The sequence below is a fragment of the Sceloporus undulatus genome, chromosome 10, assembly GCF_019175285.1.
Source record: "Sceloporus undulatus isolate JIND9_A2432 ecotype Alabama chromosome 10, SceUnd_v1.1, whole genome shotgun sequence".
NCBI lineage: Eukaryota > Metazoa > Chordata > Lepidosauria > Squamata > Phrynosomatidae > Sceloporus > Sceloporus undulatus.
Window position 1 is genome coordinate 9,572,576 of NC_056531.1, and position 21,465 is coordinate 9,594,040.

General features: G+C 41.8%; 1 protein-coding gene across 2 annotated transcripts; it reads left to right on the forward strand.

Annotated features, from left to right (window-relative positions):
- Positions 1-1,411: 1,411 nt before the first annotated feature.
- TRMT2A (tRNA methyltransferase 2 homolog A) lies at positions 1,412-19,960 on the forward strand. Of its 2 annotated transcripts, XM_042442156.1 has the most exons (13): positions 1,412-1,511; positions 3,514-3,656; positions 4,558-5,199; positions 6,141-6,249; positions 7,380-7,561; positions 8,712-8,826; positions 9,103-9,218; positions 10,349-10,460; positions 13,256-13,378; positions 14,817-14,892; positions 18,192-18,308; positions 19,031-19,127; positions 19,436-19,960. In XM_042442156.1, exons 3-13 carry the CDS (start codon positions 4,571-4,573, stop codon positions 19,659-19,661), a joined length of 1,902 nt encoding a protein of 633 aa, XP_042298090.1. In that variant the 5' UTR covers positions 1,412-1,511; positions 3,514-3,656; positions 4,558-4,570; the 3' UTR covers positions 19,662-19,960. The 2 variants fall into 2 exon arrangements, with proteins under 2 accessions (XP_042298090.1, XP_042298091.1); XM_042442157.1 differs by lacking the exon at positions 3,514-3,656 and having other exon boundaries at positions 1,414-1,511.
- The last annotated feature ends 1,505 nt before the right edge of the window (positions 19,961-21,465 follow it).

Sequence of the window (21,465 nt, forward strand, 5' to 3'; positions counted from 1 at the left end):
GGCTCCAGAGCTCTTTCTTGACAGAGAAGGCTCAAGGTCTCAAAAACCACAGTTCCCAGAATTCTCAAGCACTGAGCCAAGGCAGTTCAAGCGGTTTCTGCGGTGTTTGGGACCGAACGCCCTCAGTCAGCTCTGACCCTGAGTGGGCAGTCGGCGTAGCATCTGAGGAAGGGAACGCAAGTCTGGGAAAGCTGCTGCCAATTGCTTGCTTTCAGTCGGTCTCTGGGGTTGCAAGGCCTCTCTATGGCTTGGCGTGTTGGCCCTGCGCTGAGCCTCAATAGTCCTGCTTCCCCGCTACATTTTGTAGCTTTCCAGCCCCCCTCCCCCTTTCACGGTGATTTGGGTGGCATTTAGAAGGCCGCCAGACTCCTATTCGCGGTTAAGACGAAGCCCGCCTCTGCACTGGAGAATTAACGCAATTCGACGCCGCTTTTAACTGCCACGGCTCCGTGCTGTGGGATTCTGGGAATAGTAGCGACCCAACATTCCCGAAGCAGTTAAAAGTGGTGTCAACCCGGATTATTTCTCCAGCGCGGATGGAACCGGAGTCGAAGCTGACTTCCCCTTAGAATAGGCTCCAGGGCCCCCGCACCCCGCTCTTTTAGTCAAGTGTCCATTGCGGATTAAAGACAGTATCTGAATTCCCCGCCTGGAAAGAACCCAGAGAGACGGAGGAGACACAGGCTACCATCTTGGACAAGAAAGGGAGCCCTATTCCTCACAATGGGGTTTCACTCTAAGTAAACCCTCCCTCCGTTTCGCTCTCTCGACGCTCGCCCACACCACTAGCTGTTCCCACTTCCCAGCAGCCTTTGCGCGCGGCAGAGAGGAGGCCACTCCCGCCCCTCCGGCCTAAAATGGCGCCCGCGGCTGAGGGAGACCAAGGGAGAGCGTGGCACGGTGTAAACGTACAAAGGCAACCGAATTGTCTCGACTTGGATAACATGAAAAAAAGGGGACAGCACTGTCCTTAAGGAGGACCTGGCTCCCGGGGGATACTAGAAAACTGAAATAAATTTAATACACTCATTAAAAACCGGCACTTGGGTTCGAATCCCGCCTCGGCGACCTCGGCCAAGTCACACTCTCTCAGCCTCCGAGCCAAGCCAGGCCAAACACTTGCAGAGCGAACCCTGTGAGAAAACTATCCGTCACGAGTCAGAAACGACCTGAAAGGCGGCCAACAATAACAATTATAAAAAGGTGTTGGGAGGCCCCCAAAGCCCTCAAGTGGCCGTTGTGGGAGATATAGGTGCAGAGTTACACTTCTACGACGGAAGACAATGACACAGAAGGGGGCAGAACTGAGAGGGTAAAAGATGGAACATGGAGGCAAGAGTTCCCTCAGCGTTTGAAAAAAGAGGGGGAAGGAGGGCGGCGAAAGGAAACAAACAAGCCGGCGCGCGCGCTGCGCTGACGTCCCCAAAGCCCCGCCCCCTCCCGGAAGCCCCGCCGCCTTGGTAGTCTGCGCTGCGCTGGGAAGCGAGCTGAGGAGCGCCAAGACCAAGAAGGTGGGCTTCGAGCGAGGTTTTTTTTCCTCCATCCCCGGGCGGAGGGCCGTCTCCGGGGAAAGGGGGACCCCTGGCAGCGTGGCGGGCTTTCCCGCCGAGGTTGTGAAGAGGGTCTGGCGCTGCGTTGCGCTCTGGTAGGCCTCGGTGGGTTGTGCGCCTGCGCGCAGGCGAGGCCGCCCTTCTGCGCATGCCCAGACTTCTTCTGGGCCGCTCTGAGGGGAGCGGCTGGACTGAGCCTGAAACAAAAGAGAGCCGCTTTCAAAGCCTTCCCTTCTGCTGCAACAAACGGCCCTTCCCAGAATTCCATAGTCAGGCGCCCTGGCCGTTAAAAGTGATGTCAAACCGGATTATCCCTGTAATGCGGACGTAGGTCCCAAACCCACTGCAGAAATAATCCAGTTTGCTAGAGCTGCCCTGGCTGAGTGCTAGGGAATAATGGGAACTGTACCTCTGTGAGCCTTCGCTGTCAGAGAGCTTTGGTGCCGCAACAAACTACAATTCCCAGGAGTCCAGGGCAGGGAAAGTGGTCTCAAAGTGGATTATTTCTGTTGGGTGTTGTGGACTGTAGTCTCAGTCCTCTCCCGCCTTTTTTGTCCTAGGCAGAAATAATCCAGTCTTGAGAGTGCTTCAACTTGGCGCTAGGGAATCTTGGGAGCTATTGTTTCTTGTGGCCCCAGAGCTCTCTCTGACAGAGAAGGCAAAATGTCTCCCCAAAGGGCACTTCCCAGAATTGCCTAGCACTGAACCAGGGCAATTCAAGTGGCCTCAGACTGGGGGGTTAGGTCTGTCTGTTTGTGGAAGACGGGGCTTTCAAGTGCAACTAGTCAGGACAGCTCTACATTGAATCTCCAAATCCCAGGAGTCCATCACATTTTATTTTTATCCTGCCTTTCTCCCAAAGTGGAACCCAAGGCGGCTAACACATAAAACACATTCAAACAATTAAAATCATACAATTGAAATCGTAACAAATATAACATTTGCATTTTTTCTGCAGTGCGGATCCAGCCTTGGAGGGGCCTCAACTTCTTTACCAGACATATAGGTCATATAGGCAGCTTGTCGTTACTGTTTGGTTGTGGCTTCCATAGTTTAACTATGGTCCAAAACACACAGCAGAAAGAATCCAGTTTGAGACCACTTGAAGTGCTCTGGCTCAGTGTTAGGGAATCCTGGGAACTGTAGTTTATTGTGGCCCTAGAGGTCTCTCTGACAGAGAAGGCTCAATGTCTCAGAAAACTGAGAACTGGATTATTTCTGTAGTGCGTTTTGGACCTATATGTCTGATAAAGAAGTTGAGGTCCATCTAAGACTGCATCCATACTACAGAAATAATGCAAGTTGACACCACTTTAACTGCTATGGCTTCATGCGATGGAATTGTGGGATTTGGAGTTTGTTGTGGCCCAGAGTTCTCCGACAGAGAAGGCTAAATATCTCACAAAACAACAAATCCCAGAATGCCATAGCACTGAGTTAAAGTGGTGTCGGCCTGCATTATTTCTGCAGTGTGGATGCCACCTTAGTTCACCATGCCTCCTGCAGTGAAGTGCTTTTATACAATCTTTTATGTATGCCCGTCCCTGCTTTTCCTTCTCATCCCCTGTCTAGCTGGATTATTTTTTGCTCCATTAGCATTGGGAGAGATGGTCAAAGGGGGCTAGAGAAACAGACAGCTTGTAGCCCTGTGTTTTCAGTAACAAGTGCAATAAACAAAGCTTGAGTTGGGAAAGGACAGGATCCTGCTCTGTCCATCCAATAGACAAGGTAAACAGCAGCAAACTATGTGAGAGAGATGCTAGGAGAACAATGACCCTGCCTCACCAGCAACCCTAACATGTTAAAAAAAGGCATTGACCTAGGTGAAGCTTGGCCGCAAAAGTGGAAATCGGAAGCAAAGAGGCTGGGGAAAACAAGAAGCCTTCCACTGCCTTCTAAAAGGTTCAGAATGCTTTTATTTACGTACACAAGGCTGATCTGACCTGGTTGTTTTGTTTTGCAGGTGCATAGGTTTAAGCTTTGAAGCAAAGGTTTGCTGAAACAGGTTGAAGCGATATTCTTTTTTGTGGTGACGTGACGCATCTCTGGTCTTTCCATATTGCATCTGCTACTGGTGACAGGCTTTCTGTTACTTTGTTAACTAAGGTATACTTGTATTTCCTATTGTACGTTCTCAGTCTCCTGCCATTTGGCTTCGGTGGATAAACCCTCTGGGTTCTAGTATTATACCTTTCCCAGCCTGTGCATCCAGTACTTTTATACTCACATAGGCTGCATCCACAATGCAGAATAATCTGTCTTGATACCGCTTTACCTGCCATGTCTCAATGTTGTGGAATTCTGGGAATTGTAGTTTGTTGTGGCACCAGAGTGGAGTTCTGATTTATTTAAACTGGTTTATTCACTCCACTCTGGTGCCACAACGAACGACAGTTCCCAGAATTCCACAACATTGAGCCATGGCAGTTAAAGCGGTGTCAAACCAGATTATTTCTGCAGTGTGGATGCAGCCTCAGGTCCCAAATACACTGCAGAAATAATCCATTTTGAGACCGTTTTAATTGTGTTGGCTCAGTGCTAGGAATCCTGGGAACTGTAGTTTTGTGAGACATTTAGCGTTCGCTGTCAGAGAGCTCTGGTGCCACAATAAATTACAATTCCCAGGATTCCCTAGCACTCAGTCAGGACAGTTAAAACGGTCTCAAACTGGATTATTTCTGCAATGTGTTTTGATTCCCCAAATGTACTGTATGGCTTATTTGTTGTTTTCCTTTTAATGGTCTTCCTTTAAACTGCTTTTAATTCCATTGTATTAATTGTATTTTATATTATTGTATGAGATGAATTGTAAAGCTTTACCTCTTTTAACCTTTACCAGCTGCCTTGTCATCTGGACTGGGAAAAAGTGAGATATTAAAAACAATACAATTAAAAATAGACTCTTCAAAATACAGGCCAGGTTTTAGTTTTTGTAGGTGAGGCTGAAATATCTAAACTTGACTTGACATGGCATTCCTAAGAGAGCTAATTCGGTTACTCTTTACAGAACGCTTGACATAATGGAAGAAAAGAACAATGGGGTGTGTGTGTCTGATGCGCAAAGAATGGTTTCTCTGGCGGAAACGGAAACTGTGTCTGCAAAGGAAGCTAAGGAAGATGTGAGAGAAAGTAAGAATACAGCTAATACTTCAGATTCTTCCAGCATGTACAGGTATATTAAAGATGACTTATTTACTTCCGAAATTTATAAGGTAGAAATTCGGAACCTCCCCAAATATATTGGTTTCAATGAAGTGAAGAAGTTCCTTGCTAAATATGGTCTTAACCCTCACAAGATAAAGTTGCTGGGGAAACAGACATTTGCTTTCGTCACCTTTAAGAGCGAGGAGGAAAGGGACAAAGCTGTGAAGGTCCTTCATGGAGTCCAGTGGAAGAACCAAAACCTCAGCATCAGATTAGCCAAGCCGAAGGCTGATCCCATCGTGAAGAAGAGGAAAAGAGAGGAGGAGGGAGAGGAGACCAAAGAGCAGGCGGCAGCCAAATGTCCAGGGTTATCCAAGGATGGCAAAAATCAGCCTCTCGCTAAGCAAATAGCGGATGTGGTGACCCCTTTATGGACTACGCCATACGAGGAGCAGCTCGCGAAGAAGCAGCAAGAATGTGAACAAGTGCTGCTGAAACTGACAAGGTAACTTTGGGTAACAAATTGTTCATCTGTATTAATGGTGAATGCGGTTCTCTGAGTGCTGGTTTTTAACATCGCTAAAGGGATACCATCTGCCCAAAAAGAAGGTAGCCTCTTGGTAAGGTGCTGGTTTTAACCTATGGAACACAGTAGCCAGGCTACCTAAAGGACTGCCTCTCTCTATATGAACCTGTATGTTTCTTGAGTACTGGTCTAACTGATCTAGCTGGCGGGGCTTATAATAGAGCCTTCAATAGTCTCCCCCCCCCCCCCCCCCGGGTCTTGTTCTTCATTACGCAGGTGGTCAAAACTACTATTCCACCAGGTTTGGGTGTTTTAAGGTTCTGCTGCTCTTTCATTTTAATGTCATTCATAAATTCCATTACAGTATGTAGTTTTGTTCCTTGGGGTTCAGTGTTGCTATTGAACATTGCCCTAAGCGCCTAGTGGGCTGAGGATGCGATTTTAACAAAGTAACAAATAAAAGATGCAGACCCATTTATCAGCACTGATACTAAGCAATTGAGTAGACAATTTTACTGGCAACTCCTTGGCCTGTAGCTGCTTATCCTGGTGCTGCTATCTAGAGGTGTTCTGTAGCAGAGGGAAATGGGCCACTGTAACTTGGGTTTGACCAGGAATTATTTTGCTTGTCTTTGCTTTGTCTCCTCCACAACTTACATATCTGATCATTATCCCATTTTAAAGTTATATGAAGGGTTCCCCGTACCTTTTCCCCCCATTTACACTGGTGTCGTTTTGATTTTAAAGCTGAAGACCTGTCCTGTGTCATCTTAAAATCTTTCTATCTATCTTTAATTTCTATGTATGCTTGTCACTGGAAATGTATTCATGTATTCCCCCCTCCCCCAGATGCACAGCAGGGGTTTGGACTGGATGGCCCTTTGTGACCTCTTCCAACTCTGTGTTTCTTTGTTTTGCAGGGAGATAGGGAACAACAACAGAACTCTGCTACCATGGTTGTTCATGCAGAAAGAGAAGTACAGTGGCCTCTGTTGCCCCTTGGAAGGGGTGAAATCATCTCCATTACAGGTCATGCATATCAAGAACTTTGTTGTTGTTGTTGTTCCTTTTTCTTTCATTTTCTGAATAGGTGTACCATAATCCACCCTAGCAGTCAGATGTATACATGTTCATAGCAACAGCCTCTGAGATTTGTAAAGTAATCTGCACATAAGTGGCTCATGAGATATCTGATGTAAGCCATAACTTGATAACATAGCTAATTAGGTTAATGCCTGAAATAGTCAATTTGTTCTTCAGTCAGTGTGCTAGATCTTTGCTGGATTGCTTTATTAGCCTTTCATTTAGACTTGACATATCCTCAAATCCCTGCAACATCTGTTGCCTAGATCTTAACATTAACATTTCTTTGAATACATTTGAAAAATGAACTGTTTTTAAAAACATTCTCTGAAGTCTTATACTATAGAAGAAAGTAAAAGGAAATCCAGTCTAGTCATCATTCTGGAAACATTGATTCATTACCACAAATGTGTTACTTTGCTGTCACCGTAACCGGCCTTTACCTGATCACTTTTAATACTGAAATAATGGATACTTTAAAGTAGATGATCTTGGATGGAAACCACCAAGAATGCTGGGAGAAGCCTGCAGAATTCTAGAGGAGTTGAATGGGTATTCTTGTTGGAAGTTAGAGTTTCCCAGGGGTGTTAGCCCTTGTTTGGGAGAGGATATCCAAACTAAAATGGGTAGATAATGCATGCCTTAATGTGGCCTTGCTTCCATGAGCTGAAACTGACTCAAAAATTATCAAGGCAGGCAGTTTCAGGTTACAAACTGAGAAAATGTTCACTAGTGGCTTTTTACATTTACATATATATGGTGATCATACATTCTCACTAAAAGATAAAAGGAAGAGCTTCTGTCTTTAATGCACCTTTAATGCACCATCTTTATATAACCAATGGCCTTCCAAAGTTTTCTGGGTCACATGATTAGTTACTTGGATACCCAAAAAGGTATTTATGGTTATGCATTTGAAAGGATAGAAAAGATCTGGAAAAAACAAAACAAGGATTTCACATGCAGGAAATTCTGTCCTATCTAAACCCCAATTCCTCTTAACAGCAAGTGATGAGAGTGAGAGAAAAAGTAGGCATTTCCCCACAGTTCTGAACCTTCTCTTACTCTATGTTTAGACTGAATATCGCAACAAATGTGAATTTTTGATTGGCATAGGCCCAAATCAAGAAGATAAAACAGTTGGCTTTCGTCTTGGCAAGTACAAGGGTGGAACATGTGCTGTAGTGGAACCTTTTGATACCATTCACATTCCTGCTGTTGTGAAAACGGTAGTGAAGGCTTTTCAAGAGTACATAAGGTGAGTTGGGGTGAATGATGGGAACCATTTGCCTGATCAAATCACTATGTTAACAGAGGAATGTGGGACTTTAAGATCCAACCCATCTGGAAAGCAGATGTCCTAATCTGAGACCCTACTGTCACTTAGCCTAAGTAAAATAATGGTGCTGTATATTCTTATCCTATTTAACTCTCTCTGTTGCTTTCCCTTGTGTCTGTTTCTGGCCCATAACACCCTTGGGGCAAAAACATATCCTCTCATACACTTTTGATGGCACTTGAAACATACTTAAATCTCAGTTTAGCAAGACTACTTAGATTTTAAATGACTTTACATGTTTACATGTAGGGTGGGATGAAAATACACGCATCCCTCCATATTTGCATCTTTGATATTTGCAGCTTTGATTATTCACGGATTTTATTAATAAGTTCCCTGCTAGGAATCTCTAGGTCCTCCAGTGTAACTCTGTGGTCAACTTTAACTAAATGTTGCACTGAAAGACCTAGAGAGAATACTCTACTAGGCATTTGTAGCTCCCCTAAGGCAGTTCTGTGGTCAATGTCTGTTGGATGTTGACCACAGAGTTTCACTGGAGGACCTAGAGATTCCTGGAGAGGTGTCGTCTCAGGTAAAAATGTGGTATTTTTGTTATTTGTGGTTTTTCCATATTCACAGGGGTCTTGTGCCCCTAACCCTAGCAAATATGGAGGGACAAGTGTATTGTGGTTTTTAAAGAAATGAATCATTACCTGCTTGAACTTCTTGAATGGCTAATGTGTAAGAGCAGGCCAAGAAGTTAACATGTGTCCTTTTTGATATTATGTAATAATAAAATGTCTTTGTAAGGTGAGAGAGAGGAAGTTTTTGAACTCTAGTTCATAGAGGTCTTCCTTTTCGATAAAGTGATATGACACATTACTGCGATAATAGAGAACTCACAACTGTGCACACAGCACACTCTGAAAATTGCAATGTCTTCTACTCAGAAGATATCACAATGTTTTCTGTTCCTGCTCAGGGAAGGGGAAAGGTTTTGTCAAGGCAAGTGAGAGACACCATTTTAAGAACTGTTTCGTGATGATATTGGAAAATTGTCTCTTTATTTAAGGCAGCAGAAGTATTTATAGTGTTTTAGCTTTAATAACTAAAGGTTTGAAAATTACAGGTCTACACCTTATGGTGTTTACAGCCCTGAAACCTATGAAGGCCACTGGAAACAGCTGACAGTCCGCATCAGTAGGAATCACCACATCATGGCAATTGCTTATTTTAATCCACAGGTACTGAATATGATTTATGTAACAAGAGAGATACTCACAAGTTGCAGGTCCTAAACATTTCAAAAAATAGTTCATGGTTCAGTTTTTCCTGACTCTGGGATGTACTGTTTGGAACATCTTCCCTTACAAAATATGGAAGACTGTGCTACTGAGTCATATGCATACTTAAAGCATTATCCCTGAATTCCTCCTTACTGCAAATATCAGTAATATGCTGCTTTGTTTGAAGCCTGTTACCAAACATCTGAACATCTTTTCCCTTTTTGAAATATCTAGAAATTAAGTAAAGAGGAACTTAATGAACTGCAAACCTCTTTGGCAAAGTACTTTACAGAAGGCACTGGAAAAGACAGTGGAATAACATCCCTGTATTTTGTTGAAGAAGGTCAAAAGTAAGTACATTATTTCATAGAGAAATATAACAACACCGGAGTGCGCGGACAGCAATGTTTTAGAGGTTGCATGCCAGCCTTTATCACAAGGGCATCTAAACCAATGAACAACATGTTGCAGCAATGGAAAGCATTATAAAATACTCAGAACACCAAACAGCAATCTATGAAACATTTGTGTTTATTAACACAGTATTGGACAAGACCAAAGGTGTCCTATTTGTCATGCAAGAGTTAAATTCATCATAGCAATTAGTTATTGCTCCACACATTTTTTTCTAAGAGGGTAATGGTTGGAAATAGATTTTTCTTTCCTATTTATTTTACAATACAGCTGCTAGTATTTTTCTTTTACTGCTTTGACCCTGCAGCTAGCTCTCTTAGGTCCAAAACATACTGCAGAAATAATCCAGTTTGAGACTGCTTTAACTGCCCTAACTCAGGCCTGTTACAGACTGCCAAAATAAAGCTGCTTCGGGTCTCTTTGGAGGTACTGTATGCTATTTAAATGATGCATGGGTCCAAAGAGTCCGGAGGTCGCACCAAAGCCACACTCCATTCCTAAGCACCAGAGTGCAGCTTTTGGTGCAGCTTCCAGATTCTTGGGATGCATGCATCATTTAAATAGCATACCTCCAAAGAGACCCGAAGCAGCTTTATTTTGGCAGTCTGTAACAGGCCTCAATCCCTGGGAATCCTGGGAATTGTAATTTATTGTGGAACCAGAGCTCTCTGACAGAGAAGGCTAAATGTCTCACAAAGCTACAGTTCCCAGGATTCCATAGCACTGAGCCAGGGCAGTTAAAGTGGTCTCAAACTGGATTATTTCTGCAGTGTGTTTTGGACCTTAGTTGATGGTGTTGTGCACAATCATGCATGCTTACTTCCCATGAAAATCAACATTGCTTCAACTTGCTCAGCTGTATGTGATCCTGTGTCATGTATACAGGTAAAGAAATATGGAAGTAACATTTTCAGAAATTAAACTTGTCTTTTCAATTTCAACTTGTCTTTTGGTACAGTTTTTCTGTCTCTGATGGCTATCCATACTTGCATTTTAATGTGATATAACAGATTTTGATGCAATGGCAATGATTAAAACTGTTTTCCCCCTTCTCCTCCCACTCCAGAAAATCACCCAATCGTGAAGATTTAACATTGGAGCATGTTGCTGGTGACAAGTACATCTATGAAGATCTGCTTGGGCTGAAGTTCCGGATTTCTCCCCATGCCTTTTTCCAAGTAAACGTCTAATGGTGTTATGGTTACATGTTTTCTAGCAGTTGAAATCACTTGCAGATTGAGCACTGCTGACACTGAGGCATACTAGCAGTGGCCTCCTGTTATGTGTCTGCACTAATAGCCAAAACAGAATTTGTGAAATTAAAAACTGAATGAAATTATATAGACATATTGAATGAGTAGAAATACATCAGTTTTTACACATTTCAGTAGCATCCTAGTTAAGGCAGAAGTTCAGGAGAAGGTGTGCTACTCTGACTTCTGATTCTGTGACTTAAGAAAAAATAGCTTAAAAGCATTGGACAAAGTATCTGAAAATAACATTGTCAGATACAGAAGTATCTGACAAACATAGTTGCAAGTATGACATAGGAAACACAGAGACTAGCTTGTGTCTCCTAATCCTCTGTTAGTAGCTGATGGGAATGCTGTGGATATAGTATATCTTGATTTCAGTAAGGCCTTTGACAGGGTTCCTCATGACATTCTTGCAAACAACCTAGTGAAATGTGGGCTTGACAAAGTAACTGTTACATGGATTTGTAACTGGTTGACCAGCTGAACGAAAGGGTGCTCAACAATGGCTCCTTTTCATCCTGGAGAGAAGTGACTAGTGGGGTCTCACAGGGCTCTGTCCTGGGCCCAGGGCTATTCAACATCTTTATCAGTGACTTGGAGGACAGTATTGGGGGTATACTCATTAAATTTTCAGATGACACCAAATTAGGAGGAGTAGCTAATACTCCAGAGGACAGGATCAAAATTCAAAATGACTTGAATAGGCTAGAAAGCTGGGCCAAAGCTAACAAAATGAAATTCAACACGGAGAAATGTAAGGTATTGAACTTAGGGCAGAAAAATGAAATGCACAGATATAGGATGGGTGACACCTGGATTAAGGAGAGTTATATGTGTGAAAGGGATCTAGGAGTCCAAGTAGACCACAAATTGAACATGAGTCAACAGTGTGATGCGGCAGCTAGAAAGCCCAATGCAATTTTAGGCTGCATCAATAGAAGTATAGTGTCTAGATCAAAGGAAGTAATAGTACCACTGTATTCTGCTCTGGTCAGGCCCCACCTGGAATATTGTGTCCAGTTCTGAGCACCACAATTCAAAAAGGATGTTGAGAAACTGGAGCGTGTCCAAAGGAGGGGGACTAAAATGGTGAAGGGTCTGGAAACCATAAAGCCCTATGAGGAGCGACTTAAGGAGCTGGGGATGTTTAGCCTGGAGAAGAGAAGGTTAAGAGGTGATATGATAGCCCTCTTTAAATACTTGAAGGGATGTCATATTGGGGAGGGAGCAAGCTTGTTTTCTGCTGCTCCAGGGACTAGAAAAAGGAATGCAAACTACAGGAAAAGAGATTCTGCCTAAATATTAGGAGAAACTTTCTGACAGTAAGAGCTGTTCAACAGTGGAACACACTCCTTCCTCAGACTGTGGTGGAGTTTCCTTCCTTCTGTTAGGGATGCTTTGAGATTTCCTGCATGGCAGAATGGAGTTGGACTGGATGGCCCTTGAGGTCTCTTCTAACTCTACGATTCTATGATTGTAGCTCAGTATGGATTAAATTAAATATAAGGAGATTTTATTTATGTATTTTATATAGTTATTTTATTTATAAGCCACCTTTCACCCAAAAGGAGATTCAAAGCGGCTTACAATAAAATTAAAACAAAATAGCTAATGCAATGTGTGGTACACAAGTTAAAACAACCACAGACAATCAGTCCATTTAAAACATTACTTTAAGGCATGTGCTTAAAACCGTTAAAAACGCATGAAACTATTACATATTAACAACAGATAGGCTAACAGATGATACCAAAGAGTTATCCAGTATATGTAAGTAGGATAGATCAGGTTTGTAATAATTCTGTATCCTGGATGCTCAAATTGCAAGGCCTCTATCCTACTTACATATACTGGATGACGCTTTGGCAATAGGATAATTGTTTTGCTGCTACTACAGCTTTCCTTTACCGCTGAGGACGACTTTTGTTGAAATGTGTTTGGATGTTTTGATAGTTTTTACTTTTAATGCATTTTGGAAGTTTAGATACTCCTTGTCTTTAATGCATTTTTGCACAGTGTCTTGCACTGTTTATACACTGCTTATTTTGATGGAAAGGAGTGCTTTGTAACTGCATCATCAGAATATTTTAGACATTAAAACTATTTTTTTATGTTTTACTCTGTAAACACTTTTCTCCTAGACCTTTCTGTTTGTTATACATGCCCAAGTTCACCTAATGGGTTTCCATGGCTGAGTGGGGATTTGAACCCTGGTCTCCACAATATAGTCCCAATCCTCAAACCACTGCGCTATGGTGGCTGACACGAGAACATATTAGAAGTTCTATCATAAATGAAAGAGAATTGGGAAATAACTAACATGGATCAGTTAGGATTTCTGCTTTCAAAGTGTTTTTCACTTCTGTGTTTGATATTGGCCTAGTTTAGTTACAGTGAGAAACCATGGGGTTGTTACATCAGAGCTAGGCTGTATTTTGTATATTGATTTTTCTTAGCTCTTGGCATTTTAAGATTACACACATTTGACAGTGTTTATTAGTGCCACCATTTTTGCCCAACATGCCCCTGTTTTTAAAGTAGACTTTTACATATCTACGTTTGTGTGATATATTTCACAATAGGTTAATTTATATCCTATTCTGGAGCTCTTGTTTGCTTTCATTTTGATGAGGGCAGTTTTCAAATCAAGCATTATGATTTTACATTTTGGGGTGCCGAATACTGACACTATTGTTATGCATATTGGAATTGTGTAGGTAAACACTCAGGCAGCGGAGGTTTTATACTCAGCCATTCAGGACTGGGCCCAAGTAAACCAGGAGACTAAGGTGCTGGATGTTTGCTGTGGAACTGGAACAATTGGAATTTCACTTGCCAAGGTAAAAGAACATCCCTGATGTAAGAATTCAAAGATATAGCCATGTTAGTCGGATCCCTGATGTAATATACCAAGCCCTTAGAGGCCATTGCATCTTGTCTCTTAAAATTAGTTGTCATCTAAAGAACAGATGTTGGCCTAAGTAGTGCTCGGGGAGCTAACTGCATGTTTGTTGGAAATTTCAAAAGACAAACTTTGAATCAGGTCAGTTAAAATTTTCACTGCTGTTGTGAACTTTATTTATTAAGTTTATACCTCACTTTTGTCCTGCTGAGGGACCCAAGGCAGCTTGCAAAAAGAGGAGCTGATCTGTGAAATGTCTTGGTGGTCTTTTTTCCCCTTTAAAAATAGCCAAAGAAAGATCTGGAGCAAGAGCATAGTATATGGGAAGAAGTGTACCCCACCGCTGCTCCAGTGCCATTATTTCCAGAAGTGAAGCTTGGCAATGTTGGCAATAGAGGATACGGGGTGCTGATTGTCAGGATTATGGGAAGAGAATTGTTAAAACCTCTCATGGTGTCGTTCTGCTTAGTTTGTTCCCAGTGCTATTCTTAAAGAATAAGTTGATGCATTTAATATCTGTGCTGGCCTTTCAGTTCACATATGGCCTGGCCATTAGTTTTGATACATTCTGTGGTGCCTTTGTCTCTCTGTGACTGGAGTCAAGGTTAACACAGAGGTTCAAAACACACTGCAGAAATAATCCAGTCCAAGACCACTCTAACTGCCATGGCTCAGTGTTAGGGAATCCTAGGAATTGTAGTTTATTGTGGTACCAGAGCCCTCTGGCAGGGAAGGCTAAATGGCTCACAAAACTAGTTCCCAGAATTCCCTATCATTGAGCCAGGGCAGGTGAAGCAGTCTCAGACTGGATTATTTCTGCAGTATATTTTGGACCATAGGAAAATCAGTCCTTTTTTTCTGCTTCTGCTTTTTCTGGCATCCTGAAAAAAGCCTGGTTTCGTTCATCTCACTGTTGGGATTTTGCAAGGGCCTCTTTCTTACATTATCCAAAAAAAGTACTCCTGTTGCTGATGCTGAGGACAAAATCTAATTTTAGTGCCAACTAGAGAAGGTCCTTTCAAGTCAATGACATTTATGAAAACGATAACCAGTATGCTCCATTCATTTCAGATAACCTACTCCAGTTGGGATTAAAACTGGATTTGGCCCTGATCTTCTAATTTGGTTCAGTTTCAGTGCAGATAGCACCATGGAAACAATATCTGACATTTCCTTCAGTCCTCTTGAGCAGCAGCACAAATAGCTTCTCATTGGAAGGTTCTTCCATAGGTCAGATTCTCATCTGCAGTCCTACGTAACAGAAAACCCATTTTAGGGTGCCGAAAGCCTGCAGCAGCGATGCCCATACTGTTTTGTCTTCCGTTTTGCCTGGGCCTCCAAGTGCTCAGCTGCATATTACTGCTTATGTCTTGCAGAAAGTGAAGAAAGTTATTGGAATTGAACTTTGTCAAGAAGCTGTTGAAGATGCCAAAGTGAATGCTCAACTTAATGGTCGGTAAACTGAAACCCAGTGCCAGCATTTCCAAACTTCAAAGTGTTTTTCTTCCTAGATATTCCTTTCAATGATGGGGGCAAAATTTATTTTACTGCAGCAGTCCAAAGTCTCACAGTGTCCTGCTGTGAGAGGAGAGGGACTTGTAGTTCTAATTCTAACATTTTAAGACTTTCTATGTTTTTAAAAAAGCTCTAATCTGCTTACTTTTAAAAAGTAAAGTCATACAATCCTTTCTGCACAACTCTTGGCTGTACAACAAATGGAGCTTATTGTGTGCATGTTGACATCCATCACTGTACAATGCAGACAGTCAGTGTGCAATGCAAACAGGCAATGTGTTGACATCCATCACTGTGCAATGCAGACAGTCAGTGTGCAATGCAAACAGGAAATGTGTTGACATCCATCACTGTGCAATGCAGTCATCTGGTGCTGGCTTTCTTGTAGTATTTCCATTCATACTCCTGGCTATGCATAAAAGGAGGCTAAAAATCAGTACTAACCAACCAAAGCCTGTCCTTAGTTTGATATAAGAAGGCATTGAAGGATGGGTTAATTCCATCTTTACTGCCCCCAAAAGTTAGGAGTTCATTCTAACCAAAGTCGGGGATAGTCTGGCTCCAGCTGACATTCCAGCCAGCAAAAAAGGATTGAGGAAATAGAATCTATGTACAATTTTGAGCCCAGGTAGGGGATTTTTGTATTGTGTGGGTTTTTAGCAGACGGGGGTTGGAAAAGTACACTTCTGGCTATTGTGGAGGCCAAGGTAAGTTCTTTTCTTTTCTTTTCTTTGAGAAATGCTGAAATCATGCTACTAGGGGACCAAATTAAAAAGCCCAAATTTACAGCCATAGTGGCAGATTAAGGATGCAATGCACAACTGATGTAATTTCTTGATCTGAAAATGGTTTTTCTGATGCCTATATTGCAAAATATACTGATCAGTGGCAAATTACCATATATACTTGACTATAAGTTGACCTCATGTATAAGTCAAAGGCACGTTTTGGGGCCAGAATTATGTATAAGTCTTTTGATATGACCTGTGCGTAAGTTGAGGGTAAAACGTAGGGACATGTAACAAAGGATCCAAAGGATAAAGCAAAGGAAAACAGTGCCAAAGAACTTACACAATTCCAGCAGGCATAACTGTTTGTGCTCACACTAAGGGCTGGATGGATGAGAGAATAGAGGAGGGTCAGTGTTTCTAGGACAGATTATTCTCTTGCATTTTACCTCTTTTTATAAGAGTGAAAGTACAGTACTTACATTGACTCCTGGATAAGTTGACTCAGTTTTTTGGGGTCAATTTTTCGACTAAAATTTCTAGACTCATAGATGAATATCTATTAAAGTTTTGACAGCTAGCCCATCAAGCCTCAAATTCTGTACTTTGACAACAGCTCTCCAGGCGTTTGAGCCGCTTTTTTCCCCCAACCTTGCCACCTGGAATCTTAAGCATGTCTCAGTGTAGAACTGTTAATATTGCAGCTATGATAGAATTGCTATATTTCTGAAAATAGTGCACACTGCAGTTAAGGTCAGGAACCATTTGGCCCAGGCCATGCCTATCAGCCTGTCTTGGAGGAGGCAGATTCCCCTTCTCTGTGAGGCTCCTGTGTAGCCTCTCTGTTTGTTCTAGGGGCTAGTAAACCTTTCAGAGGCTTGGGTGATGGGAGGGGAGGGAAGAGGGGCAGGTGGCAGGTAGGACCGGAGGATGAAATTGCCTCCTGCGAAATCTGCTTGAAGGCTTCTTCCATTAGCCTCGATCCAACTGGATCTTGGCCAAAACGTGCCCAGTGCCCACATCAGTTATTTGCGTGAGGCTGTTGCTAAACAAGCTAACCACCTGTGCTTAGAGTATTTTTAATGAAGCTGCATATTGTGCTTGAAATCGATACCTCATGATTTTTTTAGCACAGGGAACTGTTACCGAGGTTAAATGAGAATACAGTCGCCCCTCCGTTTTTGCGGACTAGGGGTCTGCGTCCCTTGCTTATGCGTGGATGGCAAATGGAGAGGGATAAAATGGGCGCACCCATGGGCCCACACTACTTTTCAAGCCAATGAGGCTTCAGTATTGGCAGTTTTCATTTGAGGGGGTTCTGGAACGGATCCCCTGCGAAAACAGAGGGGCAACTGTATATGCTTTTTAAAATGGTGTAATTTGCCACTATGTATTTGATAGTTTACTCACAAGTGTCTTCCCAATGAAAATATATTTAAAGTAATCAGAACCAAACTGGATGTGGAAACTGTATGATATAATAGAAGTAGACAAACTAACGTATTTGCTGAGAGATTCCTCCCTAGAGAAATTAAACAGAGAATGGGAAAGAATAATTCATGTTATACAAGAGCAAAAGGGGAACATAGCAGTTACAAGTTTGGTATGAGGAGTAAATACAGAGAAAATGAGTAGGATAAGCGGTGGGTCCGTAGAAACGTGTGTGTTGATGTTATAAAGCTATCACATAAACAATATAGATATGAAATAAATTTAGAGATATAAAGGGTTCAGGAAACAAATATGGTAATGGTTACAAAGTAAAAGGTATGAATTATAGTAGCAGAGTGAAAGGATAGAGGTGGTAATAAGGAAGTCAATATAATTAACAAGAAAAAGGACAAGTCAGTGAAGCTGGAATGTATGGTTTTTGAATGTATATATGTGGAAATAGGGGGGATAGTAGGAGAAAGATTAAATGAAGAAAAGGAAGTTGAAATGGACATGAATGTGATGAGGGATAAAGAGTATGTGAAAGAGTATGAGAATGTAGGAGAAGGTAGAAGAAGAGAATAAGTAATAGCGACAAAGGAGAAGAAGAAAGGGGAATGAGGAGGGAGAGGATGAAATAGAATGGAAAAAGGAGGAAAGATGAGGGAAGTAGCAAGGAGATAGGAAACAAGAAAGGTATAGGATTGGAATTTAGAAGGAGAGGAAAGTAGGGAACAAGAAGGGATAAAAATAATATAAAGGATATAAAAGTGAGTAGAATTGAATGTGATATTGTAGGTTATATTACATAGGTGGATTGGTTTTTTTTTTAATGATTTTAAAATGGTTTTTTGGGGGGCTGATATGTTATGTTTGATGTATATTCAATGTTTGTTGGATGTTTTTATTGTGCTAAATTAATAAAAAATTAAAGTTAAAAACAAATCGGAACCAAACCGACATTTTCAAGGGGCTGGCTATCAGTAGAGGGGAATCATGATGGGGCAACTTTGAATAAGGATCTCTTAGATGAGTATAAACACCAATGTGTGTGTGTGTTTTTTTTTTAATCGACAGAGCTGAATAATGTTGAATTCTATTGTGGAAAAGCTGAAGACCTTGTTCCTCACCTAGTTAACTCCTTAGCACTGCAAAATTCGATTACGGTTGTGGATCCTCCCCGTGCAGGACTACGTAAGTTTCATTTAATAACTTTTGACTTAGTTAAGAGGTTTGGTACAGCTTTGAACAGAGATGGAGGTGTGGGACAGTGAGCAATTATGAGAGAAGTAAATGGGGTGTTGCACTGTTGGCTTCTTGTCGTGTGCCATCAAGTTGTTTCCAATTTACGACAACCTATCACAGCATCTTCTTGGCAAGATTTCTTCATAAGAGGTTTGTCTTGCTGTGAGGCCGAGAGTGTGACTTGCCCAAGGTCACCTAGTGGGTTTCCATGGCCCAGGGGGGATTCAAACCTTGGTCTCCAGAGACATAGTCCAACTCTCAAACCACTACATCATGTTGATTGTCCACTTTTGACAGGAGACAGTAAAAGCTAGGCACTGGTAATATAAAAAGTGAGAGGTTTCTTGATCTACATGTCAGCCTTAAAACGTTTACTTGGTTTGAATTCCAGCATTAGCCCCATTTGGTTGGAAATGTCAGCTACAAGACTTAGGTTAAAGTTATTAAGTCAGTGATGGGAAAAGAAACTTTCTGCTGTAGAAGGTGTTGGGAAAGTAGTTCAGGCTACACTGGCCACTCAGGTTACTACTTCCATTATAACTGATAGGATTCATAGTGGAAAGGAAAATTGTTCGAAGTAGGTTTGCACAGTGCGAGCTTGCCAGTCTGCCATTAAGCAGCCAGATTTAAATGGTGTTAATCCTACTTTTTATCCACATTTTTATTTTCAGATTCCAAAGTCATTCTTGCAATCCGAAAAGCTGAGCACTTAAAGAAGCTCATTTATGTGTCTTGCAATCCTCGCGCAGCCATGAACAACTTTATTGAGTAAGTTTCCAGTTGTGCTGGTAGCATGCCTCCTATATTCACACCGAATCAGACTACCTTAAACAAAGATCTCTGGCCAATAGTGTTGAATCATGGAATTGGAACAGACCCCAAGGGCCATCCAATCCAACCCGTCATGCAGGAACTCACAATCGAAGCACCCCTGAGAGATGGCCATCCAGCCTGTTTAAAGAGCTTATCCATTAAACATCTTAGAATGCAAAATGTAAATGTTCCCATGCCCACAGTGAATAGCAGAACTAATTCCTATCAGTCGTTTTATATAATATTTTTGTTTGCTCTTCCAGCCTTTGCAGAGCTCCATCCAATCGTGTCAAAGGAAGCCCCTTCCGTCCTATGAGAGCAATGGCAGTGGACCTTTTCCCTCACACTATGCATTATGAGCTGCTGTTGTTCTTTGAAAGAATAGACCACCAGAGTGCAACTGATGTTACAACTGTGCAGTTGGAAGCAACAGGTTTGATGGAAGAGGACTTGCCAAAAGCGAACACAGCGGTGGAACATTCCAGCTAGTCATAGTTGGGTCTAGCTAGTCACTTCCCATAAACCATCAATTTTTCAGGTTTTAATTTTAAAGCATTCTTTGCCGTTGCTGCGGCTTTCCCTTTCTGAGAATGTCAGAACAACTGGTTGGTTCCTGGGACTTCAGAATATAAACTGCAAGGAACGTGGCAAAAGTCTAAAGTTGGAAGAACTGTTTTATGCAAAACTGCTAAGCCATGGATTAAGCATGAAATACCAAGCAAGGGTCACTGTAGAAGCGTGTACTTCGGAGCAACACAACAGATAATAAATGAACCCTACTGAATGGGCTGGTGCTGTAACGTACAGGTTTTCTTCTACTGATGTGTGGTTTTAGGTTATTCAGATGCAAATCTGATCTACAACTGGAGACTATTTGGAGCTTTTCCAGCCCAGTGGCTTCCAGTTGGGAGTTGTTCTCATCACATCTGGATGGCTACAAGTTGCAGGAGGTCTAATTTTTAAAAGTGATCTTATGAGATCTGTCTTATGATACGTGCAGGTACCTAGAAAGTATGCTTGTGGAGGAACTATGGCTGGACTTACAATCCAGCAAGGCCCCAAAAAAACATACTTTGTCAACCTGGCTCTTTCAAAGGGTTTCTGCAGCCTCCTGTTTTCAATGTGCTCCTGTAAATTTCATTTCCCAGTACCCCAAAATCTGACAAGGTGAATTTTTGCATTGTGGCATCATGACATATAATATAGTGATAGCGTTCCATCACATATAACGACACGGTCTCAGCAAACCTTTGTATTTTTATCCAGTCATATTACCATAATTTACTGGCATGCATGTACTTGGCTTTTTCTGACAGTGCAACAATCATAGTTGAAGGTATAAAGATGGATTCCATGATGAGCCATGGCAGATATCAATCTTTCAGAGAAAAGAACAAGTTTGGTACTAGTTATTCACACAGTCTTATGCAATAGGAAAGTTTATTGCTCAGAACTAATATTTGGGAAACACACAAGAAACTGAAATACGTAACACAGAGGTTTAATGCAGGCGGCTTTATAGTTGCACCAACTGAGCACTGGCATCAAGGAACTGCACTCAATACAATTCATACAGCACCCAGTAACATCAAGTTGGTCACATTCATGTTCAAAATACAAATAATCACTGCAAGTTGTTCTAAATGGCAGACAAGACTGGCTTAATCTGGAACTGTTCCCACAGACACTGATTTTTCTCCAGTTCCACCAAAATCAAGAATACATGCTGTAAACAGGGCTTGAAAGAAATACTTTTGCAAGTTTGAGAAGTGTTAAAAGAGCATCCTGGGAGTTTTAGTGTCAAGCACTAAAATGATTAAGCTTTAGGTGAATCTGATCTCTCACCAAAGTTAGTAACTTTCCACTCAGTATTAAACATTCAAATAAGTCAGTTATCTTACAGCTTTTGAGCAGCACACAAATATGTAAAGCAAAAGCTTTCCAAGAGTATGAAAACAGTTGGGTTAGTGAAATTCAGCCACATTTAGGTACTGCACTAAGGGGGAAGGGGCTTGATGCAGCTTTCCTTTAGTCATTTGTAAAGATTGAAGCCATTATAGTTTATTAACTAGAAGAAAAACACACGTTACAAGAACAACACTTTTGGAAGTCTTGAATCACACTGCATAAGTATCCATGCAGAAGCCAAGGTTAAAATGCAACAATCTACCCTCTATATCATAGCAGCTTGTGCTTATGTGCAAATGCATGACTGTTTACACCTCAAACAATAGTAAACATCAGAATTACAAAAAAAATGCTTCACAGTGACAACAGCAGTTACATTACTTAT